At 51.7% G+C, this 17723-nt stretch overlaps 1 protein-coding gene across 10 annotated transcripts in view; it reads left to right on the forward strand.

Annotated features, from left to right (window-relative positions):
• Sarm (sterile alpha and armadillo motif) overlaps positions 1-17723 on the forward strand; it is a 172204-nt gene that overhangs the window by 132521 nt on the left and 21960 nt on the right. The window contains exon 1 of one of the 10 annotated variants that reach the window (XM_065452482.1): positions 15592-15777. The exons of 8 other annotated variants lie outside the window; for them this stretch is intronic. Coding sequence is in view for 1 of the 2 variants with exons in the window: in XM_065452423.1 (XP_065308495.1) it covers positions 16435-16521 (87 nt within the window). In the remaining variant the exon portion in view is untranslated. Of the gene's footprint in view, positions 1-15591; positions 15778-15811; positions 16522-17723 lie in introns of those variants that run through there. One more of the 10 variants, XM_065452423.1, reaches the window with a different exon arrangement.

Raw genomic sequence — 17723 nt, forward strand, 5'->3', positions numbered from 1 at the left:
TTTTGCTTTTTTTTATTTTGTGCGTTGACATTTACCTCCCCTAAGAAGCCAACTGCGGATGTATGAATCCTCAGCGCTTTTGGTGAATTAAGCTGTGGGCTGTTCTGCGGAGTTTTCCCGGAAATTTGTAGCGACACGTATTTCACATATATTCCAGCATGTGCGTTGAACCCGCACAATTTGTTTGCGTCGAAGATGGACCCGCCGCGGTGGCTTAGCGGCCATGGTGCTTCGCTGCTAAGCATGAATTCGCGCTATCAAAACCGGGCGACCCCATTTCCATGAATGCGAAATTTTAAAAAAAGAAAGAAAAAAAGAAAAAAAATGGCTGTGGCTTAGGTAAGGTTAAGCCCAGGATGCGAAGCATACTAGCCTTTATTTTAGTTGTTGAACCACTGTTTAGCCTGGTGAACTGCTGTTGCTTGGCTATATTTGGTTCGGCTAGACGAAGAAACAACTCATGCATTACTTCTTCGCCTTCAAGAGTGGAACGCGACAGCGTTCCCGTCGACCCGCCAAGGGGTGTAAGACAATGGGCTACAGGGCAGCGACTACGCGCCCCGCATTGGACGCGGTGAGCGTCGAGCAAAGCAGCGTTCGGCGCGGCAACGAAATGTGCGCCTGAGCAAGAGACGCACGCCTTAGAAACAGCGCGTTTCTAAGGCAACACCGCATTCACTAGAGGCGCTTTTGTACCGCTTTGAAGCGTTGTACTCGTGGCTCAGTGGTAGCGTCTCCGTCCCACACTCCGGAGACCCTGGTTCGATTCCCACCCAGCCCGTCTTGCAAGAGTTGAGCCAAAGCCACTTCTCCTCTGTCGTGACGTCACGGTGTCACGTGATTTCATGGTCACCGCCGCGCCTGAGGAGCTGGGTTGAGCCCTCGTAATATGCTTCGCATAAAAAACCGTGCACCGTGCATTGTGGGCGCGTAAAAGATACCCTGGTGGTCAAACTTAATCCGGAGTATATAATCAAATCGTGGTTTTGGCTCGTAAAACCCCGAAATTCATTGCGTCGGCGACGGTATAGTTCGACACAATCACTCATGTAAATTGCTTTTACTCTCTTTGAGGTACCAGCGTACTACATTCCAATATCCACTTTCAAGGCAGTCAGCTTGTGGTTTGTTGTTCTCTCACCGAGAAAAGAATGATGTGCGAGCAAAGGCGAGATATGAATGCGTGTTTTATACTCTTGTATAGGTAAGATCGAAAGAGGAAAAAAAAAACGCCCGAATATAGCTCGTTTTAATGGCAATCGACTCATTGCGTATACCGCAGGAGCTGGCGCATTCTCATGGTAGTTTAATATCTCTGTGTGTTTGTAAAGCATTCAGCGTTGCTATTTCTAATCCCATGACATAGTCTGCGATCTTGCGAGATATTTTTGAGAGACTTAGAGCGCAGTTCGAGACTTCGAAATTACGAAATCACTCTGGAGCGAAGAAGCTCTCGTCGGGCACATAAATAACATCGCTTGAAAAAGAACTAGAGCAGTGTATATGTTTGTTGCTGTTGTTTTTTAACTATACAAATTTTTTAAAACTGGTGTGTCGCAGATAGGGGCGGACATTGCTTGTACGAGAGTCTAAACATAATCGAGTACTTAACGAAAGCATTGAGTTTATATCTAATTACTTAACGGCACGTACTGCAGTTTACGCATTGCAGCCTGTTCGGTTTTTATGTCTGTTTTCTTTGCTCTGTGTTTCTGCTTATTGGAATAATTTCGAGCGCCGCACGTGCGGCAAGTTTTGCCGCAGCGCGCGCGCGTGCACTATATCAAAAGATACGAGGAAGTGTCGTTGCGTACAGCAGCGACGCAGCTGTCGCCTGACCTCTCGCGACACAAATCCGCGCGCGGTCGCGTCCCTTTTGTTCCTCTCCGAGGGTAAAGCGCACGCGACAACACGCATCTGACACTGTTGGAGAATATGTCGACACCCGCGCTGGCACGAAGCGGAATAAGATAATAATAATAATAATTGGGGTTTTACGTGCCAAAACCACTTTCTGATTATGAGGCACGCCGTAGTGGAGGACTCCGGAAATTTTGACCACCTGGGGTTCTTTAACGTGCACCTAAATCTAAGCACACGGGTGTTTTTCGCATTTCGCCCCAATCGAAATGCGGCCGCCGTGGCCGGGATTCGATCCCGCGACCTCGTGCTCAGCAGCCCAACACCATAGCCACTGAGCAACCACGGCGGGTGAAGCGGAATAAGAGATCACGGGCATAGTATATGTACACGTACTGTGTGCGTCGCGTCGCACGCTCTTAATTTAGAGAGAGAGAGAGAGAGTGATGCTTCTTGCCTCCGGCTAGTCCCGATGCGGGGCGTACTCCCTGACCCGCGTCGCGGACTCGATACGCGAAAGCGCGTGCGCGTGCTCGTGCGTGTCACAGTGCACAGAAAAGCGAGCACCCCCCACCACACGCGCACGCACACCAATGCGCGCGCGACGGGTTTGTGTCCGCTCTCAACCGGTTGGCGCCGGTTTCCAACTTCGGCTCGGGCGAACTCGCACGTGTCGCGAGCTCTCGTGCACTGCACGTGGAGCGCGAGATAAAATCGGGAACGACAACCGGCTTCAAGGCCCTTCCGATTGGCCCTTGCACTTCGTGGACTGGTTTACGCCAGTATCAGTGGCGTTTCCGTTCGCGTGCAGAGCATATATATATATATTTCAGTTCGCGTGCATATATATATATATATATATATATATATATATATATATATATATATATATATATATATATATATATATATATATATATATAATCAACCTCGTGCACTTTCAATACTTACGCGAAGTAGCACGGAATCCTGTGAAACCGTGCTGCACGAAGCCGGCGCCTTGCGCAACAAATGGCGACTTGCGGATGCCGCATTGCTGCCCTGGTGAGAACGAACTGAAGAAGAAAAAAAAAATGCGGAGCGCTTCTTGGAATGATTCAGATAGCGCACGCGAATCAAATGAGCGTTCCCAGGTCTAGGATGGCTCGCCATTTGTCCTTCCGTAATCGCACGGCACTGCATTCCGCTAATCCTTCCGTGCGCAATGCCGATTGTATGCAGGGGCTCGCAGAAAGGTTGGCGGCGAGCAACGGGGGGCGGAGGAATGTTGAGAGCACACATCTCACTAAGAAACAAGATACGCAAAGCGTGAATTTTTTGCCATTTTTGGCGAGCCGTATGTCGGCCTGGGAATATGGTGATTTGGTCGACGATATCCTTTTCCTCGTAACCTGCATCCATTTATTTCTGCGTGACAGGAGCAAGGTCGTACATGCTGCGACTGTAGAGAGTAAGTTACACCTGCAACCGGCCGCTTCCCCGAAAGTCACTGACGTCAGGAGGAAATTGCGCCCGCGCAGCCTTAAATAGAAGTTCACTGTCAGCAGCACGCGTGATCATTACTGCGGACGTCCTTGCTGCGTTTGTTGGAAAGTGAAACATCGGCTCATGATTAATTGCCTCAAAGATTTCGATCCTCTATTGTTCGCTCTCAGCTTATTTCAGCGGATGTTCGCTCTCAGCTAACTTCAACGGATGTTGCTTGGATGTTCATTCTTCTATTCGATAAACAGATGTGTACCTATGTAAAAAAAAAAAAATGCCAGGAGACCGAAACGTTAAACAGCACACTTCAAGGCAAGAGAGCAGACTACAAAATTGTGTTATTTGCAAACACTGCACACTGCCCTCGATGGGCGCTATAAGTAAACGGTAAAATGAAAAGTGAGATAGACAGAAGACTTAACCAAGAAAGTCAGTTTCGTGCCGAGAGAGCGTAGCAGTGATAGCCGTAGAAAAGTATTACTTTTACACGGAGTATAAGGTTCGTAGCATTATTGGCAGTATAAATTGGAGTAAACATTCACTTGCTAACTAAACATATGTCGTAGTGTGACGACGCCCAAAGCCAGGCACGAAGAGTGCGCTCTATGAACGCGAGCACTCGAGGTTATAACGCTGGCGCGACGGGTGCCGGCAGCTGGGGAGCGCGCACATACTTGTCCCAAAGAGAACGTTCCGTGCTCCCCGTTCACCGTTTAAACTGTGCCGCGTTACACAGAACTCCCCAGATCAGGTGACCACCCGGTAAGAGGGCTAACTCCTCGACTAACTCCTTAATCACAAGTGAGCCCCGAATCTAATCTATTCCTTTATCCACTGAGTCAGAGCCCGAGTGTAGCGAAGCGCCGCCCCCTCTACTGAAAGACACGCTGCGATGCCCACGACGAAGAGTTGCTTGAGCAAACACCTTTCCGCTGCATTCCTATCAAGCGGACACTGTGTGTGCGCGTTTACGAAGGTGCTGCCTCAGGAATCCCCGAGGAGTGTTGTCAAAGCGCCGTGACCACTTCAGTTGAGGAGGGACAGCGCTGCCATCCACTTACTGAGCCGAAGTAGAGTATCAAGAAGGGGAACGTCCTATAATAATGCCGCGGTGATCGAGAGACATATCGTTCCCTGTTAGGCAAGCGCACGACTACCGCCTGTACGGCGCAGGGCACAGCGAAGCGTGCTTCTCCCCACAAGGACTCTTACTGCGGAGAAGTTAACTTTCACGAACTTTTTTTTTTTTTGCGCATAACGCACGTATGTAGTGACAGAAGCTGGACTCTGTCGCAAGTGCCGCATACACCCGCCGCGGGAACCCAGTGGATATAGCTCGAGGTCGCGGGATCGATCCCGACTCGGACGGCCGCATTCCGATAGGGCGTGGCGGAATTTTAATAAAAAAAGAAACCGTCCGTGTACCGTGCAATGGGTGCACGTGAAAGAAATCCCAGCTAGACAACAGTAATCCAGGGCCCCCTCACCACGGCGTGCCTCGCAATCAGATCGTGGTTAATTGGCACGTAAAAGCCCATAATCTCATTTTTAAATGCCGCACGCACAGGCTTTGGCCTCGCAACCGGCGCTTTCCTTGTTAATAAATCTAGGGTGGTAGCAGCGACAACTTTACTACTATGCAGAAAGTCTATGCAAAAAGAAAAGGCGCGATGCTCGGCACCTCGTTTTCCCAGCGATGCGTATTGACGCGCCTTCACGTCCGTCCTGCGTGCGCGCACATTTTTCCGGAACAGCAGGTTGATACACGCACGTCACCTGCGGTGCATACCACGTACTCTCACCTTCCTTGAACCAACAGTACGTCTCCTTGAGCGGTAATCTATAAACCTTAACCACCGTTTGAATCGTTTGATTCAGCCGCTGCGTTACACAACGCCGGAGACACGGGTATTAAACGATTCTTGCTGCGGGGAAAAGAAAAAGAAAAGCCATTGCGGGGCGCTAGTGCTCTTTAAGAAAAAGCACTCGCTTTATAACAATGGTAATAAAAATATAATGCACGGATATATTCCTATTTTCTGCTATTCAATCAGAAGTACGATAAAGAATTAAAAATTGAAGTGAAGTCTGGGGTGTTAGGTTCCAAAACCACGATTCGATTGAGGAACGCCGTAGTGAGAGTCTCCGGATTAAGTTTGACCACCTGGGGTTCTTTAAGGTGTACCCAATCCACGGCACATGGGCGTTCTTGCATTTCACCCCCGTCGAAATGCGGCCGCCGCGGCCGGCATTCGATCCCGGGCCCTCGGGCTTTGAACAATGTCTTAGTCACTGCGCCACCAAGCGGGTACGAGCAAGAATTACAAACTCAAACAAAGTGCAGATTGCTGTTCCTAATGTATAATTTGGTTCCTTTTTTTATCGTTCTTATTACTGACGTGATAACGAGATGTTATTGCGTAAGATGACGCCGACTACTCCAGGCCTCATGAGGAGGAGTTCTTGTGCGCATATATGATCCTATACGGTTAAGAACAGAGGTTATACAGGAAAACGAGTTAAACTTTCAACGTCAAGTTTTAGCGCCAACACTACTTACATCCGAATGCCGATAAAAAGCAGGCGTGTTGCGAAGCGGGGTACAGCCGGGACGTTATGTGGATATCCCGCACATTTAATGGAAACCGCTATGTGTTAACCAACGGTGCCACTAGCACCACAGCAGTTTGTTGTTTTACGAGATTCACGAGCACGACGGTGGAAAAACAACGTTGTTCCACTCTCTTTCGAATGAGCTATTTGTCGCAAAAAAAAAAAGAAAATCCAGAACACCGGAGTTTGCTTCTTTTAAACTTGCGTCCGTTTCTCATCGTTTTCTTTTTAAAGCCACAAGTCTGCTTATTACTGACGCTTCCTCTCAGTGCGTCGCACTTTAATCTGGGGCAGCAACGTGGGGACACACAGGAAGCGCACGTGCTGTACGCGTACAGTTGCTGGCAGTCAATTTCGAGATTCTGGATGTGCTACTCAATAGGTAGTTCGGAGAAGTGCCACACACACGTGTATAGCAGACAGAGCAAAAAGTCCCGAATGATAATAACAATAAAAAAACAGTTTCCGTTCTTACGCACAGGCGTCAACGCACAGTATAGAGGCACTGTAAATGGGCTCATTCAACTATACACATAGTGGCGTATATACAGACAGCAATGGTGTGTGCTGCAGAATCTAGTGCTTGCTATCAGGTATACCTGCGTGTGGACTAGAGGGAACGATCGAAACCCTCCAGCCGGCAACATCAAAAATAGAAGAGATTGCGACAACGGCCATTATAGCAGTTGCAGAAATAATGGGCACTTCGCGTGGTTCAAGTTTCCTGGAGACTGGCTGAGCACACGTTTCAGCGATGTCAAAAGGCACTTGCCTGAGGAAAAGTACGGGTCGTTAGTGGCGTCAAGCTAGACGTTCGCTAAACTTCCTTCGCGCTTTCTCAGTGTTATACTAGGTGGTACTCAGACGTACATTCAGCGATAGTTTTTATGAATACAGTGACTCACTTTTGTTGTTGTCGTTCTGTGTTTCTTTTTTCCTCTCTCTATCGCAAGTATATGAGGTAGTGTTTGCACGTGCTCGTTTTATTTGTGCAATATTTATACCTTATTATTTCGTTTTCAAAGCATGCAGACCAACTTACGCAACTTGTGCTTGGACATGAAGCCTGCGTGCTAATTCGTGCAGCCCGAACTTAATTATCGTAACGGATGCTCGCACGAATTTCAGGCTGCCTTCTTCCTTCTTTTTCGCGGTGTTCGTGGTATATACGTTTAGACTGCTGCTCTACTCATGTGTGTGCTACGCGAACGTATGTCGTTTGTTTAAACGAAGCCACTGGGCGTCTACCCGTAGCCGACTAGGGAAAGTCTAGTCGGCGACCTTAAGTAGCGTGAGCATTAGCTGCTGGAAAACTCTGGCCTCTGAATACGGATGCGAACTGTCGTCCTCGCTGTTGTTTTAAAAGTTTCTAGCGAAGGCAGCTCGTTGGCGCGACATGCACGATTCGGCCAGGACTCTGTAACATCCACATGCCCCTTGCAACTTCGCCTCTTCCGACTAAAGGCTGCCCACCGTGCTGCGTGTATACCATAGCAACAGGCGCATCGCAAGCAGGCAGTGATACAGTAAGTTCGTAGCCAACGCTCGATCAACGCTCCTACTCACCCCCCCCCCCCCCTTCTTTGACGTCATCGGTTCGCGGGGTTGCGCAAGGGGTGCAGCTGTGGAAGCACCCCTCCGTACACGTGTCCGCGCGAACAGGGAACTCGCACGTTGGTTCCGCGAACGGGGTGAACATCGCTCACTCTATCTTGGGTCGCGGTGAGAGGGACGCGCCAGAGCGCAGTGGAACAAGTCGAGACACACCGAACGACGATAGGCCAGACACACTTCGCGAGGCAGTTGGACGACTGCCTAATGGCCGTCTATATACGCGTGGCCGTCGTTGAGCTAATGCCCGGCCGCGTCGACGACGGTGTTAATCGACGCGCTCGCAAATCCGAAAGCGCATTGCGTCACAGCGCGCGGCCCGCGGCGCTGAATCAACGTCGCAGCCTGCTGTGTTGCAGTGCTGGCGTATACGCGGTTAGGCGTTCCGCGTTTTCTTGTGTGTCTATTCGTTTGTGTTACTATATTGCGATACGCTCCTTGTGCGCGACCGGGCGTAAAATAGAACCCTGACGCAACGCTGTCTCCTATCTGAAGGTGCACACGTGCCGAGTTGCTTCTGGTCTAGTTCGGGACCTGTTGCCGGACGCTGCTCTTCTCTCTGCAACCCCCCCCCCCCCCCACTCTTTTCCTGCCGTTTTTGTCTTCCTCGAACCCTCGCCGTTGCTGCGGTATGAATGTTATATTAAGAATATTAACGAGAATGCGAATTGTGGCCATGATTTGCGAAGAATCGGCTGAATTGGCGCAGTCATTTTACGTCACATACGCGTCGTACGCAAGCACGATATCGTGCATAACGGAGGAAGCGGGGGAATTGTCCTCGTAGACTGTTCCCGCCTTGCCCTGAGTGAACTTGCGCACAGAAAGGGTGAGTCACGGAGAAATCGTTGTCCTGCTGAACGAACGTGATGTCGTCCGTTCCCGTCGACAGATTAGCATACTCAGTCCGCTTCGCACGACACACTTCCCAACAATCGTCGCATGACAAAAGGCAGGACACAGTGGGACCGTTCGGCAAACCTGCACACAAAAGGCAGCGGAGCGCTAAATTCTCGACGGGAGCAATCCGCGAGGGCCGCTTGCGCTGAGTGAGGTGTCCCCGAAGTCATGCAAGGTCCGTTACTTTTCGTTTCGAGCGGGGTTGATCGCTGAGTCGGCCACTTTGCTGAGTATAGTGTACTGTTTGTCACTCACTTTGACAGCCGTCGTGCTTGCTTTCGGCGCTTCTCGGGATCGTGCTTTCAAGGTGTCGGCAAGGAAGTCGCAATTCGTGCGTCTGGGAGGTGCAGCCCGAAGTGTCGTAGTCACGGCTGGGTTGATGTCTTCTTTAGAAATGCTCCCGACGTTTACAAAACAAACATTTTTCTGAGTAAAAAATAATGGGACTAGGGCCAAGGTGATTCTTTCGGGCACTTCGACGCTGAACCCTCACTTGCGTTCGTGGGCTGAAAATGTGCCGCAGAATTCCGAGCAAAGTCACCTGCCTGTCTCGAAACCCGATGGGAAGTTAGAAAAGCTTGAAGTGATTGATGGAAAGGTGTACTGTAGCCGCAAATGCCGAGAGATAGAAATACGGCAATATTGATTAGAGATCAAACACGTAAGTAGTGCAGTTCGATATGTGCAACGCGTAGGAGAAGATAACCGGTGGCCTGTCGGATCAACATAAGTTTCAAATGGAACGGAAATCCACTTAAGCGGGGCAGGCAGTGGATCAGACGGAACAATGAGATAGGCAGATCTTCAGGCATTGTGTAAGCTTGGTCGACGTAGGACAGGTAAAATTCAAGACCTTCGGGAGGAGCTGTTGTTTCTCAGTGGGCTTAAAATCATCTAATGACGATGTTCTTCCGATGTAGCCCATCCCTAATTTCTTGACTGTGTAAAACGATTTTGCCATATATATTTTAAAAGACGCACCAGAAAATTGCGCCACACGCCACTTGCAATTTTCATTAGGCGCCAATAATAGCCAGAAAACTAACTTTTGCTCTGTATGATCCTTTCCGACTTCATTTAACCTGGACTGCGGTCAGTGATACGTCCTCTCGTAAAAGGAATGTCAGAAAAAACTAAGCGTGGTTAATTCTACTGGGCGGCGCTTTCTATATCTTTTCTATCTTTGTCAGCGATCAGATGTAGCTGTAGTCGGGAAAGTCCGCATTGTCAAATGAAACATTCCTCGTCACCATCTGTTGCAGCAGCTGCGTTCCCTACGCGGAAATCCCCCTCTTGACAGCTTCCGATCATTCTTCGGACTTGACGTTCGTCAAGTGACAATCACTGTATCGGCTGCGTAATGGTGGCGAATACTTCTGTGTGCAAGTCGACTCACGACGCATTGCAAGTGTGTGCACTCAGTTGGCCCAGTTTCTCGTTTCTTGGAACGACACAAAAGAACGTCGCCTCGCGCGGACAGAGACGGAAGCAGCAAGTTCATCGGAGCGTGCCCGCAGGCAAGGCAGAGATGCCACAGGTGGGCTCGGGAGTCCCGGGTGACGTGTCGCTGCTTGTTTGGATGACTCAACCTTGCGGCAGCGCGTTCGCGTATCTACGGCCGCATCCCCCTCCCCCCCCCCCGTCCACCTCAACCTCCCACCCCTCCCCTACCCAGCTTCCCCTCTCCCCACTGAAACACACCTTCTCGATCAATTGGAGAAAAAGAGAGAGAGAGTGCGGTGACAAGATGCCCTTCGGTTTGAAAGAAGAGCACGTTTTCTACCGGGATCGCATTGTGTCACGCCGCCGGCACGGCATCTTCCGACGCGGCTTCTGTCATGTGCGGCGGGCTGCCGAATCGGAGCTCTTCGAAACCACCCAGAAAGTCCTGGCCGACCGGAAAAACTCCGGAATGTGCGGCGATTGCGATCTCGACGCACGCGTCGTACTCCGAAGGACGGGCGAGAGGGGAGGGTCGGTTGAATGGCATGCAGGTTACAATCCACGCTATATAGCATGCTCGAACGTGTGCGTGCCCTCCATTCTCCCTTCTTTTTTTTTTCTGACGTTTCTTTTTTCTCTTCCTCGGCGGCTCGTGTGCTTACCGTACGTGCCGGCGGCCGCTCGCAGCGATAAGTGCACACGCAGTCACTTTCTCCCCACGGCGAGTTCTGAAGAGCGTTGTTTGTGGCGGTCGCCGATAAACGAGCCGTGTCGAGGCTCTTCGCGCCCTGACGGGACTTGGCTCGTCTGGGAATTTTTTTCTCGAGTCGCGCGGATCGTGTCGTGGTATTTCCTCTCGAGAGGGCTTCCGAGAGTTCATTCATTCGTCGCCAAAAAGCTGAACTTTTTTTTTTCTAACGCGTTGGGGTCGTTTACTGGCCGTCGAATCCGCGTTATATGACGACGGCGGAATGTGAAGCTAGTATTCTCACTTAGTATCTTTCTTTCTTTTGGAACATCCGCAAACCTGCGCGAACTCTCTGCGTATTTCCTTTCTCCTCCTCTCTCTATCTCTTTGATATGTCCCATTTCCCGTCCCTCAGCGTTTCTCGTCCCCTGCATTCTCTATTTCCTCCTCGTTCCCTCTGTTTTGGAACCTCAAGTGCTCAAAATTATTCTGACGTGCCTTCATTGAAGTGACCGTAATGTACCAGGTGTAGCTGTGAAACGTATGACAAAATGTCTGAATCAAATAGTAATCCTTATCTCCCATTCCTCTTCAAGCCACAAGTCCGCGCCTTACACATATTCAGAGGCGGCTTAATGTGACGCTGCAAGCAGTCGTGCATTAAATTAGCGATGCACACGTTTGCGTGGTCTTTCCAAATATGTTTAGTGAAGATAAACCAAACAACACATGACATTGCACACGAACTCTCGCTTTAACTTCAAACGCTTTCTGTCCCCCCCCCCTTTTTTTTTCGGCGCATTGATCAGAGAGAGAGAGAGAAAAAGAAAGAACGGTTATAGTGGCTACTGCAAAACAAAGTGCTATGTTGTGCCGCGTGTGGCCGGCTGGGATACCTATACATTCGGTATACTTCAGGGTGGACCCTACACGGCGCTTAGATGATTGCGGATAGCGAGCTTCAACAATTAGTGCTCCCTTCGTTCTCGCTAAAAAAGCAACAACAAACTAATTTTAAAAAAAAGAAACGTGTTCCTCCGTTGGCGTTTAGCGGGAAAACCTCCCGAGAGAACACAGTCCCTTGCAGAGCGAAGCCATCCGTTCATTCATACCTCCTTTGCCGTAGTGGCGTTCGCGGGTAGGCGGTATTCACTTTGTTCTCCGCGCCGTTCGCGTACGCGCCGCGATAAGGGACACCGAAGAGGGCATCCATCACACGAAGACAAGACGCACCGCCGCTTGCTCCTACTGCTCAAACATGCTTGTCCTTCCGCCCTTCGCTGAATCACTCGCCGACGGAAGCCCGCCCAGCGAGCGTGCCGTCGCAGCTGCGAGAGCACTGCTACTGCAGAAACCACCAACGGACACAAAAGAGGCCCGCCGCCGCGGAAGAACGCGAGTACTTATGATTAAAGGCAGCGCACGCCACCAGCACGGGCTTCCGCTGCGGCGGTGGCGAATGACTCAACGCGGGTAGCCGAACGGCGCTTCGTGCAGCGCGCCAGGACCACCGCGCACAAGACGCCGCCGCCGCCGCCGGTGGGGTGGACACGTTCGTTCACACCCCGCCCCTCTGAACCCATTTAGACCGCCCTCAAGGATCCGCTGATTACAAGTGCGAGCAAACGAAAACCACGCGCGTGGAACGTCTGTGTACGCGGTTACGTACGCCGGTGCGGGACAGTGGAAGCGATGTTCTCGTTGCGCAGTGCCTTATTCTGTCCCCTTTCCGCTGCACTGCGCAGTGCGGAGCCGCTAATGCGGTTACGCCGATCCCTGTGTACACAATTACGCACCGCGTTCCGCTTGTTCGTTCTGTGGGTGGCTAGCGCGGCTCCCATCGGGCGGTCTTTTGGAAAGACCGACTTCGCCGCATGTGTATAGTCTCGGCTCTTGATCGGTCAGGGACTTTGTCGGTGGCCAGTGGCGGTCAGCTCTGAGAGAGCAAAGCTGCCTTACCTTCCGTAGGCGACGTTGTACTCTGACAGAGGAGCACGCAAAAGGGGGGGGGGGGGGACGGGTTGGGGGAATTCAGGAGGGGGGGAGTCAACTTCCGATGAGCGAAGCCGAGGAGGAGGAGGCGCGTATAGGCACGCTCAATATGGGGGACAAAAGCGCGGTTAGCAGTGTACTATCAGCATGCCGAGAAGCCACCGGACCTCGACGCGCCGTCGAACTCCGGAGGCGCCTTCCGTTTCGCGGCCATCAATTACGAGGCAAAAGAGAAGGTGAACTGGGTGAGGCAAGGAAATACCATCCCGATGTCCGGGTCCGCGTGTCTACAACCCCCCCTCCCATCCCCGCTGCCTCCTTACTCTCACGCAGGGTTGGCCGACAGGTCTTCCCCTTGCCACCTCGTCGTGCTATAGACACCTGCTGCTTGAGACGTTATTGTCGGTTAAGACGTGTCCGGTGTCAGTATGGTCTCGGTCGACTCGCCCGGTCCTTCGCCCATTGTGAGAAGAACGCTTTTCGAGTGTGGTGTGGTCCTTTCGACGACCGCCCCGTTACTTCTGGTCGACGCTCGTTCAGGTGCGCGATGCTCTCAGCCCGGTGAATCCTTTGGTGTCCGCACTTTCAGAGCCTGGATTACGATACCGTGAAACATGGAAGCGTTCCTTGTTCGACTTAGGATACTGGGGAGCTTCCTCCGCCAGCGATACCGTTTTGTGGACTTTGGAGCTGCAGCACACGCTTTGAAGGTATTTGCCAATAACTTGCTTTAGTTATGGTTTTCGATTGGTGTATCCACATCTATGCCACAGGTTATCATTTTCTTTTTTTTTGAGCAGATGTCTTATCTTCTTCTTTAGTAGACTTTTTTTTTTCACTTAGACCAGGTTATATTTTGGCTTTGCGCTGTCTTCATAATATATCCGCAGATACGATCTGCCTAACGCTTCATCCCCCCCCCCCTTTTCTTTCATTCTTTCTTTCTTTTTCGTGAAATGTGACTGTGGAAGAATGCGATGAGTGTTTGCAGTGACGAGGTCGACATTACTGTGAATATCACTGAAAGGCAACGGCGTCTTGCTACGTCTTCTAATCCTTCAAATAGCGTTGATCGAGGTGAAGTTGGATCACCGGAGGCACACCACTCGGAACTATATACCGTATGTAAGCGCACCGCTCACGCGACTCCAGCGGGTCAAGGCCAGTTGGCACTCCACTTCGCCCCCGGCCTTTGGTCTGGCGGCTGCGTTGGTTATGTACGTTGTCCCGGCGGCGACGTTACCCACGTTTGTTCCTTTCTTTGTAATGCCTGCGGGGCCTTCGGGGATACCGCGATCAACGTACGCGCGCGGGCGTTTATGAAAGCGCGCCGGGCGTGTATTTCTTTTCATTTTTTTTTTCCCACCCTGATGGATGATAGCGCGTGGCGAACGGAATATGGGTCAGTGGAACTGGAGAGACGACGGAAATCCCCGCCGTCGACGGCCTCTTATGAGCGTAGGCGTTTGTCGGGGCCACGTGGGCGCCTCCTCGTTCTCTCGCGGCATGCCCGCCACTACGCGGGTACAATACTACGCCGCCGCAACAGCCTTACGGCACGGAATACAATGCGATCGCCGTGGCACTCGGCCTGCTTTCTCTCTCGTTTTTTATTGCTCGACGGCGCAGTTAAACGCTCTGCTGCAGTGGCGCCGTCCCACTCTTGTCGGTGCTTTGGCGGCCGTGGAGCCGAGTTACTGCACGCATAACGTCGAGTTACGGAGGGGGAAGTACACCATAAAAAAGCCCGCTGTTGAACGTTTATTACGCGTCGCTTAGGGTGTGCCTTCTTGTTTTCGGCACGATCGTACTTCGTACGCGCCCGCGCATGACTGCGAAAGCGAAGTAGAGAACAGATGGCGAGTGTTCGAATCTGGCGGCGGTCACTGTTGGCGGCCATCGAATCTCGGTCGGTGCTCTTGTTCGCGTGCGTTCTTCTCTGAAGAGGTACTAGCACGGAAGCCCAGCGTTTTGTTAGTTTCTTTTTATGCCATCAGCAGCTATTCACCGGGCATAGTCAGGGTGTCGAACCTCATCTTCGCCTGCGCGCGACAAATAATTGCACCCTCTTTTGTGAGCTGCTTCGATTTCGAATACGTGACGTGACGTGACGTCACGGAGCACCCTGCTGTAAACTTTAGATTATCGCGTAGCTTAAAAAAAAAAAAACGTTTTTTTTTTTTCGCGGACGTCGCACACTGTGCCACAAAATACTGGACGCGCATGATCCCATTGAATATGTTCAATAAACGGCTCGAATGTTTTCACCGTGGCGAATGAACAATGTACCTGTGTAACATGCACGACTTGCACAGCTATAGCTGCGCCTTTCTGGGTGATGCCGTTACGGTCACAGGTCATGTATACATAGGTCATGCATCTGTTGTATACGCTGTCCGCAGGGCAGCATATGGTATGCACTAATGAGCACATTGTACTTCACGGCAAAAACGTGTGACTGTTTCAGTGCGATAAAGTTGCGAACTGATCATAAAACCTGCACACTTAAAAGAATGTAAATATATTTGCCTCAATACTATTACTAAAACAGCAGGTCCCAACTGCGCAAGTGGCCGCCGGATTTAATCGTTACTGCTATTCCGATACGCATGCCTCAGAGGCGCATCGCTCATCTTTTCCTCGGCGTTTCTGGGTCGCATCTGCTATTTCCGCGCGAACGCGCGCATGCCTGCGTGACTGGCGCGTCACTGTCCCGCTGTGTCATCGCAGTGCGGACGTCCAAACGAAAAGTAAGAACGCGAAATAAAGCGCGCATCTCGACGGAAGCGGCCGTCACCTATTCATTCAATCGTCCGCGTCCTCCGCATCTTTTTTTTTTCTGCGATCCCGCTGTTGAGCGACGACGACGACAACGATGACGCACCGCCGCGTAGCCTTTTCTTTCCCAGCGTCGCACACGAGCGAGCTGACGGGCGGGAAAAGCACGCGAGCTGTCACGCCGCTCGCACAGGCTATACCGAGACGGCGCGACAAAAGAAGTGGGGGGCCGGGAGGAGAAGGGGACGACAACACCCGGCCCGGCAGGCATTCTCACGATCTAAACGGCCGCCGCTGACAGCAGCCGGCAGGCCTGTGCTTCTCGCCGCCGATCAGCCGGCGGCGAGCTGCTGCCGTTTCCGAATTCCGGGCGGGCCAAAGCTTGTGAGTCGTCGCTCCCTGGGCAGGTGAGTCAGGTGCGTGCGGTGCCGGCCGGCGAAAGGCTCCGACGACGCTCGCAGTCCCGGCCTTGCCCTCCTCGCTCCAGCAGCGCATGACCACCGACCGCCTCCTCCCCCCCGCCCTCTTCCACTGAGCATCATCAGTCTCCTTACACTAGAGGAGGGAGAGGGGCGGCGACTCCTCGCAGCAGTGAGGACCGGTGGCGGCGAAACGCACGTGCTCTTCTCATTCTCACGTCCCGGCGAAAAAGAAGTCAGTAGTGGCCTAGTGGTCGTTGCCGGAGGTGGCAGGCGTAGGAGCAGCTGGTAGCGCCGTGGTCGCCGAGTCCACGTGCCCCCACCGACCACAACACGTCCGGGCTTGTCGATCGGCGCTCCGGGACGTGTCGGGACAGAGCTGCCGCGTCGGCGACAAGTGGTCCTTCGAGTCCATTGCCCGTACCGCCGCACGCGCGGACGTCGTGCCGTTTCACTTGGACCGCAGTGCAGAGTGGTTAGCCGCATCGAGCGACGGCGGTGCCGGTTCTCCGACCGCAGTGTAGCGGCGTCGGCGCGGTCTTGCGGGCTGCTGCGGCGCGTCCTCCTCGGCCGCAGAACAGCGCGCTGCCCGCCTCCGCGTTGGCGGCGTTGCGCGGGCGACTCCCCCGGCGGGAGGACGCGAAGATGCGCTCCTCGTACCGCGTGCGCTCCGACGCGGCTTCCGCAATGATGGACGACCTGCCGCCGACGCTGCGCAGCTTCTTCTGCCAGGTGAGATGGCCGTGCCGCCCACTTATCGTACGGCCAAGTTGTTACCGTCGCCGAAACGGCGAGTCCCGTTACTGGGAGTCCCTGGCACAGCGCGGATCCGCGCGCTGGGTGGAGTTCCAGCGTGTTTCGTTTAAAGCGTTACCTTACGTTGACGTAACCAAAGTGTGAACAGCGTGATTCACTTCGAATTATAGTGTTATGAAAGGTAGGCGTCAGCTTCTACGGCGATCATTGTATCGACTAATGAGACTCCTGTTTCGCATCACGCAACAGGAGTATCTGTGTCGAAGTCTCCTGACCACGACCGCCTTTGTCCTGTTAGCTGAAGGAAAAAAAGGAAGCGGGACGTCATGTAAATGTGTGTATGCGGGCATCAGTCTCGGGTTCCACACGGGCTTGTGTTTTGAATTGCCTGCTCGGAATATGAATGTTGAACAGGCTTTCTTCAGTGCAGTGCGCCTGCCCAATGAAATAATGTTACTGTATTGGCTGATCGTGGTTTACTTTTCCCATGTCGCCTCGCGGGACCTAAATGTGCTCGGTTGAATATATAAGTGCGTGTGAACAATAGGCGCAATTCATTCATGTCGTAAAACAGCTAACAGCAGTTCATATATATTGGTTAGTCTCCGCGCGCTGTCAGTTGCGCAATTCTCGTGAAGCTTTCTTTGCCAGGTAGCTTGAAGTTCTCAGATGTCCTTATGCTGAACGAGACATCCAGCATGTTATCGGATCCACTGAAAAAGCAGGGAGGTTAACCAGAAGCAGCGTGAGGATCACAAGGTATCACTTCTGATATCATAGCGGTACTGCACGCTGAAGTCAGCTAGCAAACGTTCTGGAACTGTTCCTTATCGTTATTTAAAGTTATCAGGGGCATCTTTTTTTGCAACCTAGCAAGTGCGTGCAAGCACAAGTGCAGAAAGGCAAACAAAGTCCCGAAAAACAGTGCTACATTCCAGAAAAACTAAATCCCGCTACTACACTTCAAAAATGCAATTCATTTCATTCGTCGCTTTCAGCCTCGAAGTAAAATTAAGGTTGCTTTTACGGTTGCTCTAACAATGCTAACATTATTACAGTGCCACAAAACATACAGGTAATAAGGACGGGTATATGCAACCGTTTCTGTGCGTTTTGTTTATTATTGCGGACATGAAAGTTTTCGCGAGCTTTCTCTTTCATTTTTCGTGGGGAATTTT

This window comes from Dermacentor albipictus, chromosome 2 (genome assembly GCF_038994185.2).
Source record: "Dermacentor albipictus isolate Rhodes 1998 colony chromosome 2, USDA_Dalb.pri_finalv2, whole genome shotgun sequence".
NCBI lineage: Eukaryota > Metazoa > Arthropoda > Arachnida > Ixodida > Ixodidae > Dermacentor > Dermacentor albipictus.